The sequence below is a fragment of the Pinus tabuliformis genome, chromosome 6 (assembly GCF_031772625.1).
Source record: "Pinus tabuliformis cultivar Carrire ecotype Pingquan chromosome 6, CPIR1, whole genome shotgun sequence".
NCBI lineage: Eukaryota > Viridiplantae > Streptophyta > Pinopsida > Pinales > Pinaceae > Pinus > Pinus tabuliformis.
In genome coordinates, this window is record NC_142292.1 from 42,219,284 (window position 1) to 42,234,154 (window position 14,871).

Here is a 14,871-nt window from a genome sequence, read left to right on the forward strand (position 1 = left end):
AATTATTTATATTAATTTTTTAATATATTTTATGGTTTTTATTCTGTAATTAGTATTTTTATTTATAATTATTTTAAAATTTAAATTTAATTTAAAGTTTAGTTTAATTAATAAATAAAATAATTATTTGTAATTAAGTTATAAGTTCTGGTTATTTAAAATTTATTTTTAAATATAAACTTTTAAACCGTTTAAATTAAATAGCTTAAAACTTTAACATTTTTAAAAATCTATCAAAATTTCAAACGAACATACCAAAAAGTTACATTTCAGATTATATTTAATTTATTGATAAAAAAACGGGTAATTGAAAATGATCAAAGTTTGACCTTCTACTTCCCATCAATAATACTCGTTTTTCTTAAAAGAGAAATAATTAGTATTCAAGATTATAATTCTATCACTCCAATCTTAAAAGCAAGAAAAATCAAACATGAGGAATGGTCGTCCTCATACAATTCATTACGCAACCATTATCTTTCTATTTTTAATGTCAACATGTGCTTTCTTTCTTTCATATGACGATGGAACAACACCAATGCATTATGCAATCTGGTTCGATTATTTTTTTGCGGGATAGCACACACCAATGCCAAGTTCATGCATCCTCATAACCGTCCAACTATTTTATGAAAAATCAATTTTCAAATAATGCATATTGCGTTTATTGGTCGTATTAACATCATGTGTTATCCACGGAGCAAACATATGATGGAAAACCAGGCGCTCTGGAATTCACTTCATTTTTTTCACTCGCAAAAGATTATTTGACTGTCTATTTATGATGGAAAACCAACGAAACCGCGGGGATTTCTTTGTACTGCTTTTACACGCTGCTGACTGGTTGCGTTCAAATCAGAGCACTGCCACTGCCACTGCCACCGCCTAGTCCTCTCGATCCTTTGACAGCATCGCCTTGGAATGCGGAGGCGTGAACATCGTTGGGTTCAGCGTGGATGGGCCCAATCTAACCGCGTTGATGTAATTTACAGGGCTATGAGACGAAATTCCCGGAATTATAAGCCCTGCTATCCTGGAGAGTGTCGACAATTTCGTTTCTTTGAAGTTCCTTCCTTTTGTGTATTGCAAGAATAAACTCTGCACCAATTCCCACACAGCATTTATGCGTAGGGGGATGAAATATAATGGCGAGAAATTTCTGTTGGGCTCCTCCACAAGATTCTGCCATAAAACAAACCCAAACATAAATTCAAAAAAAGGTCTTAATACCTAACTAATTCTATTGGTCAGGAATGAAATGGTCTTGATAATGGAAAGAGCAGTAATAATATAAGCACCTTCACCTTCTCATGGTAGCAGCTGTTGTAGTAAAGGCATACTCCAAAATGCTTGTACAGAAACACATCATCATCGTAGGGCAATCTGGGAACCATGTCATTGCAATACACAATTCTAAAATATCTGGGTACAGGATTGTTTAGTTGATTGTTCATAAAATTTGCAAACACTTCATCTCCAACTCTTGGCTGTCCGAATGTATAAACAGCCAACAGTTTCTCCAACACCATCTCTTCCTTGTGCATAAACAGTATTGCTGAAAACAATACAGCCAAAGCTCCACCAAGACTGTGGCCTGTCACCATGAATTTTGCATTTCTGTGAATTTGTAATAGTTCTTTTAATCTCTTACGAAGAACAGAATAGGCCAAAGGTGTGTCAGGATCCTCTTTGTCATCAAGCGGCAGTTCATAACTTGTAAAGACAGAACTTTTACGATTATAAAAGGTCTCAGATTTTTTTGAACGATTAGCTAGACCTAAAGCTTCCAGAAATCCAAGATGAACCTTTCCGAGTTGACCAAACTCATACCATGAGAAATCAAAATCTGTTTCCCAGTCATTTGCATCAAATGGATCTGTACCTCTGAAGGCAATGACTATCAGTTGGGCGTCTTGTTCCTTGTCACAGAATATAAACGCTTTCGTTGATTTCTTTTTCAAGTAATCTGATTGTTTACAGGACAATCTCCATGTCAATAATTGAATGTGAAATTAATGACACAAAAATCAATTATTTGGAGCAATGACCTCCAGTTAAGTGCAACAATGACCCAAAAAATAATATAAAGGACCCAAAGTGTTGCATACCGTTCTGGTAGTCGAAAAACTCAACGAAATGCATCTGCAAGATAAGATTGAAACGTGTATTAAATGAGATAGAGCTTTCCATGAATAATTTAGATTCAAAATGCGTTATACAGTACCTTCCAGTGCTTTGTAACTCTGTTTCTGATAACCAGTTCATTTTCATAAACTGCCGTTGAAGCCATGACGCAAAGATCTGCATAGAATCTGCTCCCACCTTCAATGGTTGAGTTAATACCCCCACTGTTTATTAAATGATTTCTCGTTAACCCACATTTGTGTGTTCTTCCATCATACAAATTTATGCGATGCTCAAGAAGGCCCACTAAGCTTAGAAAAGTCTCGGACCCCCTTCTCGGTATAACGAAGTTTCTGCCTGCATCCAACCAAACCCTAATTAATTCATAATGTTGACTAAGGATGAAATATGGTATTTAATCTTCAACAAATTAAAAGCAAGTATAGAAGAAATAAAGAGATCAATACAGTCACCAGTGAATAGCCTGAACAACGTTTTGAGCAGTCCACCATTGTGAGAAAGCAGGTTTAAAAGGAATTGTATGCAAATCCCAACTGTGGCCAATGGTACGGCAGCAATCTTAATAAGTTTTATTATTATCAGTGAAAGCTTGGCTTTCCAATCCTCGTTCACCTTCAATCTGCTGGACTCCGGGCATTCTAAAACTTCAGATCTCAATAGCCTTGGGAAGATCAGACTGAAAAGAAGCTGTGAGATGCGAACTCTGTCAGGGTGAGCTATGACATAGTTACCGGTGGTCGTCATCTCGTGAAGAAGTCGGAACACTATGGTCACAACTGCCCTCCTCACCCATTTATTGGATGGAAGGGATGAACGTGTCAAACTCCTTATCGGTGTAAAAACCATGAACACCCGGAAAAGAGGGGACATGGGTAAAAATCAGGAACACAAGGAACAGGGGGTACATGGGTAAAAGGACATTTGAGGCCCACCACCTTGTAATTTCAAAATAACGAACCTTGAGGCATCCATAGCATTTGCCTGTAAGTTCCAATTTAAAACCTAGTGAGTCGTCAGCATTAATTAATTTAATGGCCTTACTATCAGTATCAGAGAGCATATGGCAGCCCATCGACTAGAGCGCTATATAACTAGATAAATGTGTCAAGTCAGAATTAAATATTAATTGAAAGAAAACTAAACTGATTGTGAACACAGTTGTCTTAAATGCCGTTCCGACTGATATCACAGTTGTCTTCTGTGCTGTACTGACTTATTTGAGTAATATTTAAATGCTAACATCTTGATTATTGATTTATAATTATAGAATTTGCATACAAAATTCAATGTACAAACTCACTAAATAAAGGTTCCTTAGAGCTTGATCAAGAGTTAATTCATACATCCACTCCAAATTAAGAAACATGAACTCAGTGAAGAATGGTAGACCTCTTAATAATTTTTAATGGGATACATACTCGCATATGGATGCCCAATTGTATTCATGCTAAATAATAATGGTTGAATTTGATTTGCCAGGGTTTTACAATGAATTCTTTTTCCTTTTTAGCATTCAAGCTTTCTTCTAACGCACGGATCTAACCCAACCGAATCGTGAAGGATTTTAATAAAAATTGACTATATGGTAGTGATGGACAGGAAATTCATTTTAATAGGAATACACAATTTACTTGTCATTTTAGTAAAAATAAAACTTAAAACTAATAATCAATTTCCATCGGCTTCCAGGGCCAGCTTTGCTAAACATGTGTTCCAATCAACTTCAAATTCTACAGGTGAATATGATTCAATACAAAGTTGGAAACGAAAATATTCCAATGGCTTACTACAACACTAGCAAGTTGAAGATTGAAATGAAATTATTGCAATATTCAATTGAGGAAATGATTTTTTACCATGTTGAAGATTGAAATGAAATTATTGCGATATTTAATTTAGAAAATGATTTTTTAATAAATAAAAGATAGGAGTATATTGAAGAAACTGAAAAAATATTTATATGTTTTTTATATTATTTATTGGATCATGTATTAGATGAAGAATATTTATAATTTAAAATTTTTGAAATTTCTTAAGCCTAATTTCAATATAGACCACAAAATATGAATTCATTAAAGCTTTGTCTAACTCTCCAACTACACACCAAGGCTATAAAATTCTTTGAAAAAAATTATAAAGCCAGGGAAGAAGTGGATTATGAGGACCAAAGACCAATTATGGGCTTTGGGACTATAACCAAACATGTTTGAGGATAACACAAATGAGGAGCTTTGCATGCCTGCAAATCTAGAGGAAATACTATTAGTTCTAAAATCCTTTGCCAAAGACAAATGCCGGGGACCGGACAATTGAACGGTGGAATTTTTTCTACATTATTTTGATCTTATGGAACAGAGCATATTGGATATAGTGGAAGAGTCTAGGACTCAGAGAAGGATCACTGGAACTATCCATTCCACTTTTCTGTCCCTCATTCCTAAGTCTTCAGCCCCTACAAATTTTTGGGGCTTTAGGCCTATTTCTCTATGCAACATTATATATACAAGATAATATCCAGTCGGCCACTCGGGTCTAGGTTATTGTTTATTTTGCAGGGCATCTTCTGAATCTGTCAATCACATTTTTTTTATGTCCCATCACTAATGTGATTTTGGATAACATATCATCTACTCTCCAGATCCCATATAGGAGAGCCCACAACCTTGAATGTTGTATAACGAACTAGAACACACATAAAGAAATTCACAAGGAGCTTCCCCTATACATTATTTGCGAAATTTGGATGGTGCGCAACCATCAATTGTTTGAAGGGAAGCAATATAACATCAGTTGGATTTGTCACAAGGTAATAACATGGATTTCTGCTATCACACACACAGAAGATTGTTTACCCATATGATCTTTCACACAAATTGAGCCCACCATCAATCTGTCTCCCATATGGATTTTTCGACGGGGCTGCACAACTTGGCAGTTGTGGATATGGCATGGTTCTTCAGAGAAATAGAAGCACTTAGTTTAATCTTCATTGGAACAGAGGCCCAGGCACCAAAACAAGAGTTGAATTAATCACTTTATGGGGATTACTCTAGTTTTCATAGCAAAAGAAACTACACAATCTTCATATCTATGGTGATTCCAAGTCTCTCTTAGATTGAATACTGGGACACTCAAATTTTGATTCCCCCACATTATTTGGTTTGATAAAGAGGATTAAGTGCATTTTGGGCTCACTCACATCATATACTATCACTCACATCTAAAGAGAAGCCAATATGGAAGCAGACAAATTGTCAAAGGATGGCATTAGAGAGCCCTATGGAGTTGTGAGATTCAGATAAAAGGTGGACAACACTACATGGGACGAGGGACTGCTCAAACTTCTGTGACACTTTTCGTCACACCAACATATATTGTTTGTTTTTTGTGTTTTTGAGACAACATTAATATATGTCATACAATGTATATGGATAGATAATCCTAAAGACTTTTATGCCTTATTAGAAGACATAATATAAGAAGAACTGGTAACTGAAAGGGCTTGCTATTATATAGATGACATATATGGCAATTTTTTACATACTGGACTAATATATGTTAATTGCATGATGATACAAGATAAATGTACTGGTTTTATCTTATAATAAAATCCAGCATTTTTTTTCCACTGAAAAATCTCCATTTTTTTTATTTTTTTTTCCTTTATAGTTATTTTTACTCAAAATTTTAATTATTTTAAAATTAAAAATTTTATTTTTATAATTTACAAAAAGTAATTTTCTGCAACTTTTTCCAATCATTAAATCAATTTATATATTTTAAAAATATATTTAAATCTATTTATACTTTTAAAAACACATTCTAAACGAATAAAACTCGTAATCTTAGAAAAAATAATCAGATTCCCATTTGGAGAAAACCACTTGCATCATTACCATTTAACCAACCACCAAATTCATTTAACAAGTGCCTGCCATGTCGTAACAGGAAATTAGATTAGGTAATCTCTTTACAATTAAAATAGGTAGAACTTACGCAAACATTCTTGTTGGGCAGCGGATCCCCTGCGTAACGTTTTTGGGGCTTAAAGTCCACAATCTTGGGTAAAAGTATGGTAAAGGTTTTGCGAAGTGCGTGAAGCGCGAATTGTAATGAGTCAAGTCAAAGGGTTGCCCGCCCAAAAATAATGTAATAAAACAGAAAGTGAGTCGGCCTGCCCATGGTCTGCGGACCATGGGAATATATAAATAGAGCAAGACTCTAAGGTTAGAGGTTAGTTTTTGGTTTTTGGATCTTGAAGCTTATGGGTTTATGAATGTGGCATTCGCTCTGAGTCTGTAAGTCCGAGTCGTGGGTGATAGTAGTAGAGTAGGCTCTGCAGCTGTGTGCGCAGACCCCTATAGCTGAGTGCGCAGGGAAAATCTAGTTGTAATGAATAGAAGATATATAAAGATAAGTGTTTTTAAATTATTGTGTGTTTTATCGTAGATCTATATGTTTATGCTTATGAGTTTATGCCAATCTGTTAGGTTTATGAGTGCATGCACTAGTTATAACTATTAAATGCTTGCTTAAAGACCTTACGAATTAGATCTGATCTATAATAACCACAATAATACTAAGAAACTAAGAAGTGTCTCATCGTCGAGTTACGTGAACGCCTGACAGCTAAGTAGAATAGAGTGAGTGTGCAGATCAGTTGCGACCCTTCCAGTCCCCATCAAGACATCCCTAGGGTGCGGAAACCTGGTTCCAGCACCCTCCCCTACTACCTCGGTTGAGACTTCAATCCACGTTATGCGGATTGTTGGCGAAAGGGCTGCTAGTGCGGGATTTGTTGGCTAAAGCACTTCTGAACCTGGGTCAGGCCCCAACAAGCCAACAAATGGTTCTGTTGCTAGGACTGAAATCTGCTTAAGGGATGTCTGATGTCATAACGCTGGAACCCGACAAAGAAAGAGATTGAGGATTGGTTGGATCAGAAGCTGCATGAGTTTGTGATACAAGAAAACAAAAACCCACAATTATCTGAGAAGAGGTGGTTGGATCGCTACATATATAAGGAGATCGACGAGATCTTCTTCGTGACCTTCTCGTTAGAACTGTATGAGTGGATCACGAGGCTCGTTGATAGTCTGGGAAGGGTTAAGCTTGATCACCCAATAGTGTGGACTTCAGATTTGGTGCGCAGGCTAGAGGCATCTGAAGATAAAATCGCACGAGAAGTAGATCACTGGCTGGATCGAATAATAGGAGGGTTTATCACTGAGTTCATGATAGACACAACTGTGAGTTACAGCGAAGTAGAAAGACGCTTTCTCAAGGGACCGTGGGGTAAGTACAACAAACCGGTAAATACCTGGATTAAAATGTGTTATGCGAAAAATGGGTTATGTGAATCCATTGATGTCCGTGGTAACGCAGAACGGAACAGGCTACTAAGGGATCGAAGAAATAGAGAATAGTCCCCTAATTTCACTGTCACGAGGAAGTGAGGAGGAGCTTGCTGGGTTCTCTCCGAGAAGTGCGGTCCGATTGATAAAGCGGCGCATTCCACTGTTACCACCGCCATCCACACCATCTCCCACTTCACCTACATCAACCCCATCTTCACCTACCCTCCTCCGCCACCACCGAGGGTTGGAATCGAAAGTGCGATCAAGTTGCCCATATTTAGAGGCGTAGGAAATGAGGAACCAGATCAGTTTTGGTTCGTGGTAAAGGAAGTATGGGAAGCCCACGACGTTACGGATGATAACATTAAAAAGGCTACTTTGGTAAGCGCGTTCCAGGATCGCGCATTGACGTGGTATATAAAGCACTCTAGCGATCATCCGAATGTGGGAATAATGGAGGTATAGGATGCATTGAACAAAGAATTTAGCTCGCCAAAATCAGAGACGCAGTCGATCATCGGTTTCAAGGAGATCGTGATGCTGTCAGGTGAAACCCCTTGGGATCTGGATCAGAGACTGAAGAGTATGATCCATGAGGCTAACATGACGTTGATAGATGCACAGCACTGCGCGTGGTTTGTGGCATCTTTGACACCACATCTGAGATGGCACTATCACAACAAAAGATCTCGACCCAGCCTGAAGCATTAGAGATAGCGATGAGGTTGCATAAAACCCCAATATAGGATCCTGGGTTGGGAGTTCAACAAATCCATGCGCAACTACAAAACCTATGCTTGGAGATGTAAAGTTTGAAACAAGATAAGGCGCCCTGGCCAGAAGCACGCGAAGAGTTGTGGTGTATAAAATGTAAAGGCCAGGGCCACGATAAGGATCATTGTCCGATACTTGTGAACTATTTGGCAAGGGGGGACCAATACCGTTGAGACTAGAGGCACAGGTGGGGCCAAGTGCGGTGCCTACACTTTGGTGCGCGATCTGTCAGGTGGGAGGAAAGCACACAACGGACAACTGTCATCTATTGTAGAAGTTTACACAGCCCCCTCAGTAGCTATTTTGCAATTTTTGTAGATTGGTGGACCATGATGAACAAAATTGCCAAAGTTATGAGTTGTTGATGGATCGGACACCTACTTACAGAATGCAGATTGAGGCGTGAGGTCATGATCCAACCGCCGCAATAGCACGCGGTGGATTCCAGGGACGCGAACTGGGACGAGGAGGAATGGGACCCGCACGAGGGCGTGGATAATTAATTTGCTACAATTGTGGAGGACCTGGGCACTACGCGCATGATTGCACAAACCTAACCAGAACATGTTGCCCGTACTGTTACCAGTTTGATCATGAAGTGGTAGATTTCCCCACACTAATTGCACAGATGCATGAAAAAGGGGTGCTTCAGTCTACTTCCACACAGAATGTCCAAATGATGAAGGTTGAACCGCGTGAAGAGGACCCTAACGTGAACATGGTGCTCAGAAGCAGTGTAACTACAGGAGAGGATAAGGGGAAGCAACCTGAGGAGGATACATGGGTTCGCAAGGACGCTACAAAGCAACTTGAGTTTGATTTGGAACGTGCGAAGGAGACATTTATGGAAGCTAAGAAGAGCTTCGCAAAGGCCTCTACTTTAGGTAGTAGGGATCAAACTGAGCTAGAAATGGATCCTTCTATTTTAACTACCTTTTTAGAGACATGCATGAAGCTACTACGAGACAATAAAGTAGTTAAGGGATTGCAAGAGTTGATAACTAGGCGCGCAGGGTGGGGTGAACCACGCATGGTCCGGAAACTAGGCAAGCATGTTTTGTGCACTGGGCGGGAAATGCGGTTGACTACACAGATTGGTGATAATGAGATGGATCAGGTCATTCTGGACTTGGGATCAGATGCGAATGTGGTACCTAAACAGACATGGGAACGCATGGGTAGGCCTACACTACAATGGTCTCCTATTCAATTATGGATGGCGAACCAACAGAAGATCTTGCCCATGGGGAGATTGCAAGGAGTTACAGTAGACATCGAGGGCGCGAGCACACAAACAGATTTTGAGGTAATAGAAATTTTGGATGACAGTAACCCATACCTTGCATTGTTAGGTATGGCCATGGATATGAATGGAGTCATCAACCTAAAGAGACGAAAAATGATATTCGAGAAAAAGTCTCTACGCATAGTGGTTCTGTTGGACTCAGCCGAAGGTACGCGCTACACAGAGCCTGTGCGCGATGAGGACAGTGACGATGAACTGGATTGCATCTACCAAATCACATCGCAAGATCAAGATCGGGTGATCCGATAACAAACGGGAGAATCTCATGGGAACGTGACAGTTCCTGCATGTCGGACTTAGATGAAAAAATTGATCAATGGCAGAATCGATTGCATAAGGTAACAATGCTAAATTGTAATATGATGGTGAGATCGCTACGCCGTGTTACGACAGAAGCAAGGGAACTGCCAACAGATGTGGGTGAAACGAACATGGAGGAACCTGTAGACCGATGCGAAAAGGCAATACTGGAGCAAAAGTAGCAGGGCGCACAAACAGGGGCGTTGTGCACAACAACTGCACAAGGGTGGAGTACACGTCAAAAGAATAGGAGGAATTGGCGCGAAAGTAGAAGGCAGGCGCGTGTAAGGTTTGGAGGACAAAGCGGGTTGAGCACCCATCAACGGCGTAGGATGCAGGTGCATGTTGTGCAACCACCTAATAGACTAAGAATAAAAAATTAGAATCCACCACAACAACAGGAAAAGCAACGCCTTCCACTAGCTATTTGCGACAAAGCCATTAGAAAAATAAGTGAGAATAGGAACAGAGTTCGCCAGATAAAACAAACCAACAAAAATCTGTATGTACCAAGGGTCCAATGGTCATGTAGGACCAGAAGCGAAAATAGGAGTGCGAAGGAGGTCATTGCAACCCCCACATGATGTGAGAACCGGGGTAAAGGAATTCAGCAATTATAGGAAGCCATTTGGCACGAGAGTTTGAGATTTCATGAGCTTGATGAAGAATGGGCACGGTTGAGGAGGAAAATCATGATGTTGAATAGAGAAATCAGCAAATTAAACACCGAAGTCGCACAAGTAGATTACATGAAACTAAGGGGACTAGGCCTGACCGGACCTACTACTACATTAGAATAAGCTGTGACCTTGCTATCATGGTTGTGACCACACCATACTGCACAAAGGAGAGTAGAACACGATGTGCTACCGAATACAAAGAAACTCGAAGGGTGCCCGCAGCCTGAGCTAGCAAGAAAGCGGAATTCTCACACGTTGGGTGAGACCACCTGACTATCTGTGGAAAGCATAGTCTCAGCGCTCCAAGCGGTTGAAAGGAGGCGCGGGACTATAAACAAGTCTACAAGAGAGCTGCGCAGAAAACAGGTTTCGCGGAGGGCCAATCTATCATTAGGATCGCGGTCGTGCAAAGGGGGCTGCACTACCACGCGGGCAGGCTGGGAGGTGACCGTTGATGTCATTATTCATAATAAGAAGTCCGAGTTATGGTAGAAAGGAGCGGGCGGCAGGCCATAAGACAAAAATTCCGAGCTAGATATGAAAAGATCTGCCACCAAGAAGATATTAATGCCTTAGAAGTGGATGGAAGGATCGTATTCAAATTCGCACGTTCCTATAAAAACCTTTGGGGTAGCTCCATAACAACACTTGGATATTTGAGATTCGAGCCAGTACAGAGCAGCAAACACCCCGCTCCCTGGACACCCATGAGTATGTACTTGAGTGGATCCATGTCTAGAACTAGAGTAAGGTTCGCAGAAGAGCTGTATGTAACCCAGGAGGAGATGGGAGAGGTGGCCACTGCCCCAGAGGTTCCAAAGTCCCCACGCACGCCGTGACCCCAGAAAGACAAGCAAACTACGGGACCATTCTGGTATCACCGAGATTCAGTAAATTATTAGTAGGCGAAAAGGGAAAATCAATCACCACTGAAATCAAGGTGGACGAGGAAGATTTGCAAGCCCTGAACGCTCAGATTGAAGCACAGGATGAGGAAGAGGAGGATGCTTTCCAAATACCTTCACTACCACCATATATCTCTCCATGGAAAGGGATGGCCAAGGTACCAAAGGACCTGGAGGTCATGAAGAGTACGCTCCACACTCTGCTTCTTTCGGATGAAATAAGGGTTGACAATTTGTTGTTGGGCCAAGTACAAAATATCAAGTTCGAAGATTGGGATCTTGCAGATAGCGAGAAGTTCCCCCAATTAGCTGAGGAGAAATTACTGCAACGAAAGTGGTTATAGGGTGTGGAATAGGTGGGATTACTCAATCTAAGGTGGATACCCCACTATCACTGCGCGGCCATCACCATTTTTGTTATCCGACAGTTACTATGTCGGTACATGATGGGTATCTCTAGCTGGAGGAACCAATTCCCATCGCGGCCGATCTAGTACACCGAATTTCCTAGCTGCCTACAAAAGGAAATGACCCTGTAGATATAGCCGGAACAAGTAGCGACGTGGGCCTTGCAGAAGTCATGAAGGTTAAATATAAGCTAGAAAAACGAAAGCGAGGGTATGTCATAGCAAGCATCAAAGATCGAGTGGTGTGTGTCGCCACCCAGTTACTGGCTGGTAAGCTCATGAGGAAATGTCGTGCAGACGAGGTACCAACCTCTGTCATTGCGCTTGTGCAGCAATGTGCAGAAGGGGTTCAGTTCAACTGGGCGCAGTTTCTCCGTGACAAATTTTTGACAAATTGTCGAGAAGCGCAAGAGCAAGGTAAGACTTTCCATTACGCATGGTTTCTTCTAACAATCCTACTGGTTGCAGGAGAATTGCTTAAGGGTAGCCAATTTCTTGACATTGAGAAGAACCTCCCTAAAGCCATGCGATATAACTCGCTCCGGGCTATGAAATATGCCACGAGGATTCGTGAGATCAAGGTGTTTTGGATATTCATGGAGGCAAGTATCTAGACATGGATCACTCGCAGAACGCGATTATCCCCGATAGTATACAACAGTTTGCAAAGTGCGGTTGAGTTCAAAGTGGACATGCATAATTTGTATATCCGAGCACGGAAGGATCCAAATCAAACATGGGTAAAGCTTCCGTTCATTGCAACAGACGATGCAATTTACGAGGTAATGGTAGCATGGCCCTCGAAGTGGCGCGCCTTGAACTTAGCTGAATTAGAAAGGATGGCAGCACAACAGCGAAAGAAGGAACTCAAGATGCGAATCACTAGGATGGAAGAAAGGGCGCACCATGAAAATAAAGCAGCCTCGCAGTAGGAGGTGACCGAGGAAACAACAGCAACCACCACTACAATCGCTGAAGAAATCAGGAATGATCAGGAAATGTCCATAGTGTAGGACATACAAGGAGAAGTGGAGACACAGGAATGCACGGATATTACTACAAAACCGACCCAAGTGAAGAGGCCGTGCATCTAGGAGCCGCCACACACACGCAAAAAGACAAAGACAGCAAAGACCTTGGAGAAATACTTTCTTGACAGCAGCGAACCTGCGCATGATGTCGCTAAAGGTGCTCTAGAGGAGTTGATGTCAGAATAGACAACTGTGTTGGGGGAGCTTAGGGCACAATTGCAGGGGTTACAGGTGCGACCCCCAAGAGGGATGATTCCAACCCTCGTGGAAGTTACACTCACAGTGGAGCAAATGGTGCACGCCTCCATAATGTTGGGTTGTGTTATATTCTTTCCACGTAGTTAATAGGGGGTTTGAAGGGCACCAGTAACCCCACTTTATGGGGTCCGGGGCAGCGCCCCGGAAAATTTTGGTTTTGGACCATATGTTAGGTTGGGCGGACCCACCTATGGTTTTGTGCATGATTTTTGCACATGTTTTTTGGACGCGATGGTTTTCGGTCCATGGTATTGGATGCTTCAGCATGTATAAATATGTATTGTAACATTGAAAGGAACATAATGAAAAATCAAGCTGGTAGTCCCGGTTTTGGGATCCAGGGAAAAATCTCTGTGCATATGTGTTTTATGGGTTATGCTCTCGCATTGTTTATTTTCTTTATTTAAGAATTTGTATGCAGGTAATTTATGTACAGGGTTAAAACCTACATTTGGTATCAGAGCTGTTTTGGCTTCAAGGGGACGCCTTTGTTGCTGAGGGGTTTCACTCGGGCCTGTGGTAGACCCTGTTCAGTGGGAGATCTGCGAGATCGATTCTGGTGGTGAAAGAAGATGGCGAGCATTGGAAAGATAGAGATTGAGAAGTTCAATGGTCAGAATTTTGAGTTGTGGAAACTCAAGATGGAGGATCTGTTGGTGGATAAAGATCAGTGGATCGCGGTAGATCCGGGTACTAAACCATCGGGAGTGACCGATGAAGAATGGAAGAAGTTGGATCGGAAGGCAAAGAGCACAATACGATTGTGTGTCTCGGATTCAGTATTGCTGAATGTATCAAGGGAAGCTACGACAAAGGCTTTGTGGGTCAAGTTAGGGACTTTGTACCAATCTAAGTCTCTGGTGAATAAACTGTTCCTGCGCAAAAAGCTGTATAACCTGAGGATGAAAGATGGAGACTCGGTGACAGAGCATCTGAATGCGTTTAATACTGTGGTAAGTGAGTTATTATCTGTTGATATTAAAATTTCAGATGAAGATAAGTGCATCAGTCTGTTGTGTTCTCTACCAGATTCGTGGGATAGTCTGGTTATTGCAATAGGTAGCAATGCAACTTCTTTGCAGTTTGATGAAATAGTCTCAGCCTTGCTGACGAAGGAGATGAGACGGAAAAATATGGACAACCAGAATGGTGATGCCTTGTCTGTACGAGGACGGTCCCAGAACAGAAACAAAAATAAGTCATCGAGTGGGAGATCTAAATCTAGAGGGAGATCTAAATCTCCAGGAAAACCTACAAAGGTGGTGTGCTGGAAATGCGGAAAGGAAGGGCACTTCAGAAGGGATTGTAAATCTAAAGCTCCTGATAAAGGAAAGGGATCTGATGATGCTACTTCTGCAGAGGCAAAAACCACCTCAGATGAAGGTGGGGATGTGTACTTGGCTTCTTCAAGTACACATGTAGATCATGAGGCATGGTTGATTGACTCAGGTGCATCCTTTCACTTCACTCCCCATAGAGAGTGGTTGTGTGAGTATGAGAAATACGATGGTGGTGATGTCTTCTTAGGAGATGATAGGAAGGCTAGAATCATTGGTCGGGGAAAAGTAAAGTTGAAGTTGCAAGGTGGAAGGGTTAGAACACTTCCGGGTGTTCTACATATTCCTGCATTGGCCAGAAATCTGATTTCTGTAAGCAAGTTGGATGATGCAGGTGTAAAGACGGTGTTCGAGAAAGATACCTGCAAGAT

General features: G+C 41.1%; 1 protein-coding gene across 1 annotated transcript; it reads right to left on the reverse strand.

Moving 5' to 3' along the window:
- Nucleotides 1-885: 885 nt before the first annotated feature.
- Nucleotides 886-2,889, reverse strand: LOC149257126 (triacylglycerol lipase OBL1-like). The gene is made up of 5 exons (XM_089456004.1): nucleotides 2,598-2,889; nucleotides 2,225-2,481; nucleotides 2,109-2,142; nucleotides 1,305-1,966; nucleotides 886-1,182 (listed from the first exon to the last, which is right to left on the reverse strand). The coding sequence occupies exons 1-5, from the start codon at nucleotides 2,887-2,889 to the stop codon at nucleotides 886-888; spliced, it is 1,542 nt and encodes a 513-aa protein (XP_089312130.1).
- Between the last annotated feature and the right edge of the window lie 11,982 nt (nucleotides 2,890-14,871).

What these genes read in the sequence shown, in the direction of transcription:
- LOC149257126 (XM_089456004.1), bottom strand. Translation starts at nt 2,889, where the DNA reads ATGACGACCACCGGTAACTATGTCATAGCTCACCCTGACAGAGTTCGC. An exon ending in GTTGTTCAGGCTATTCACTG is followed by an intron (nt 2,482 to 2,597) that starts GTGACTGTATTG and finishes GGTTGGATGCAG; the next exon opens with GCAGAAACTTCGTTATACCG. An exon ending in ACAGCTGCTACCATGAGAAG is followed by an intron (nt 1,183 to 1,304) that starts GTGAAGGTGCTT and finishes GTTTTATGGCAG; the next exon opens with AATCTTGTGGAGGAGCCCAA.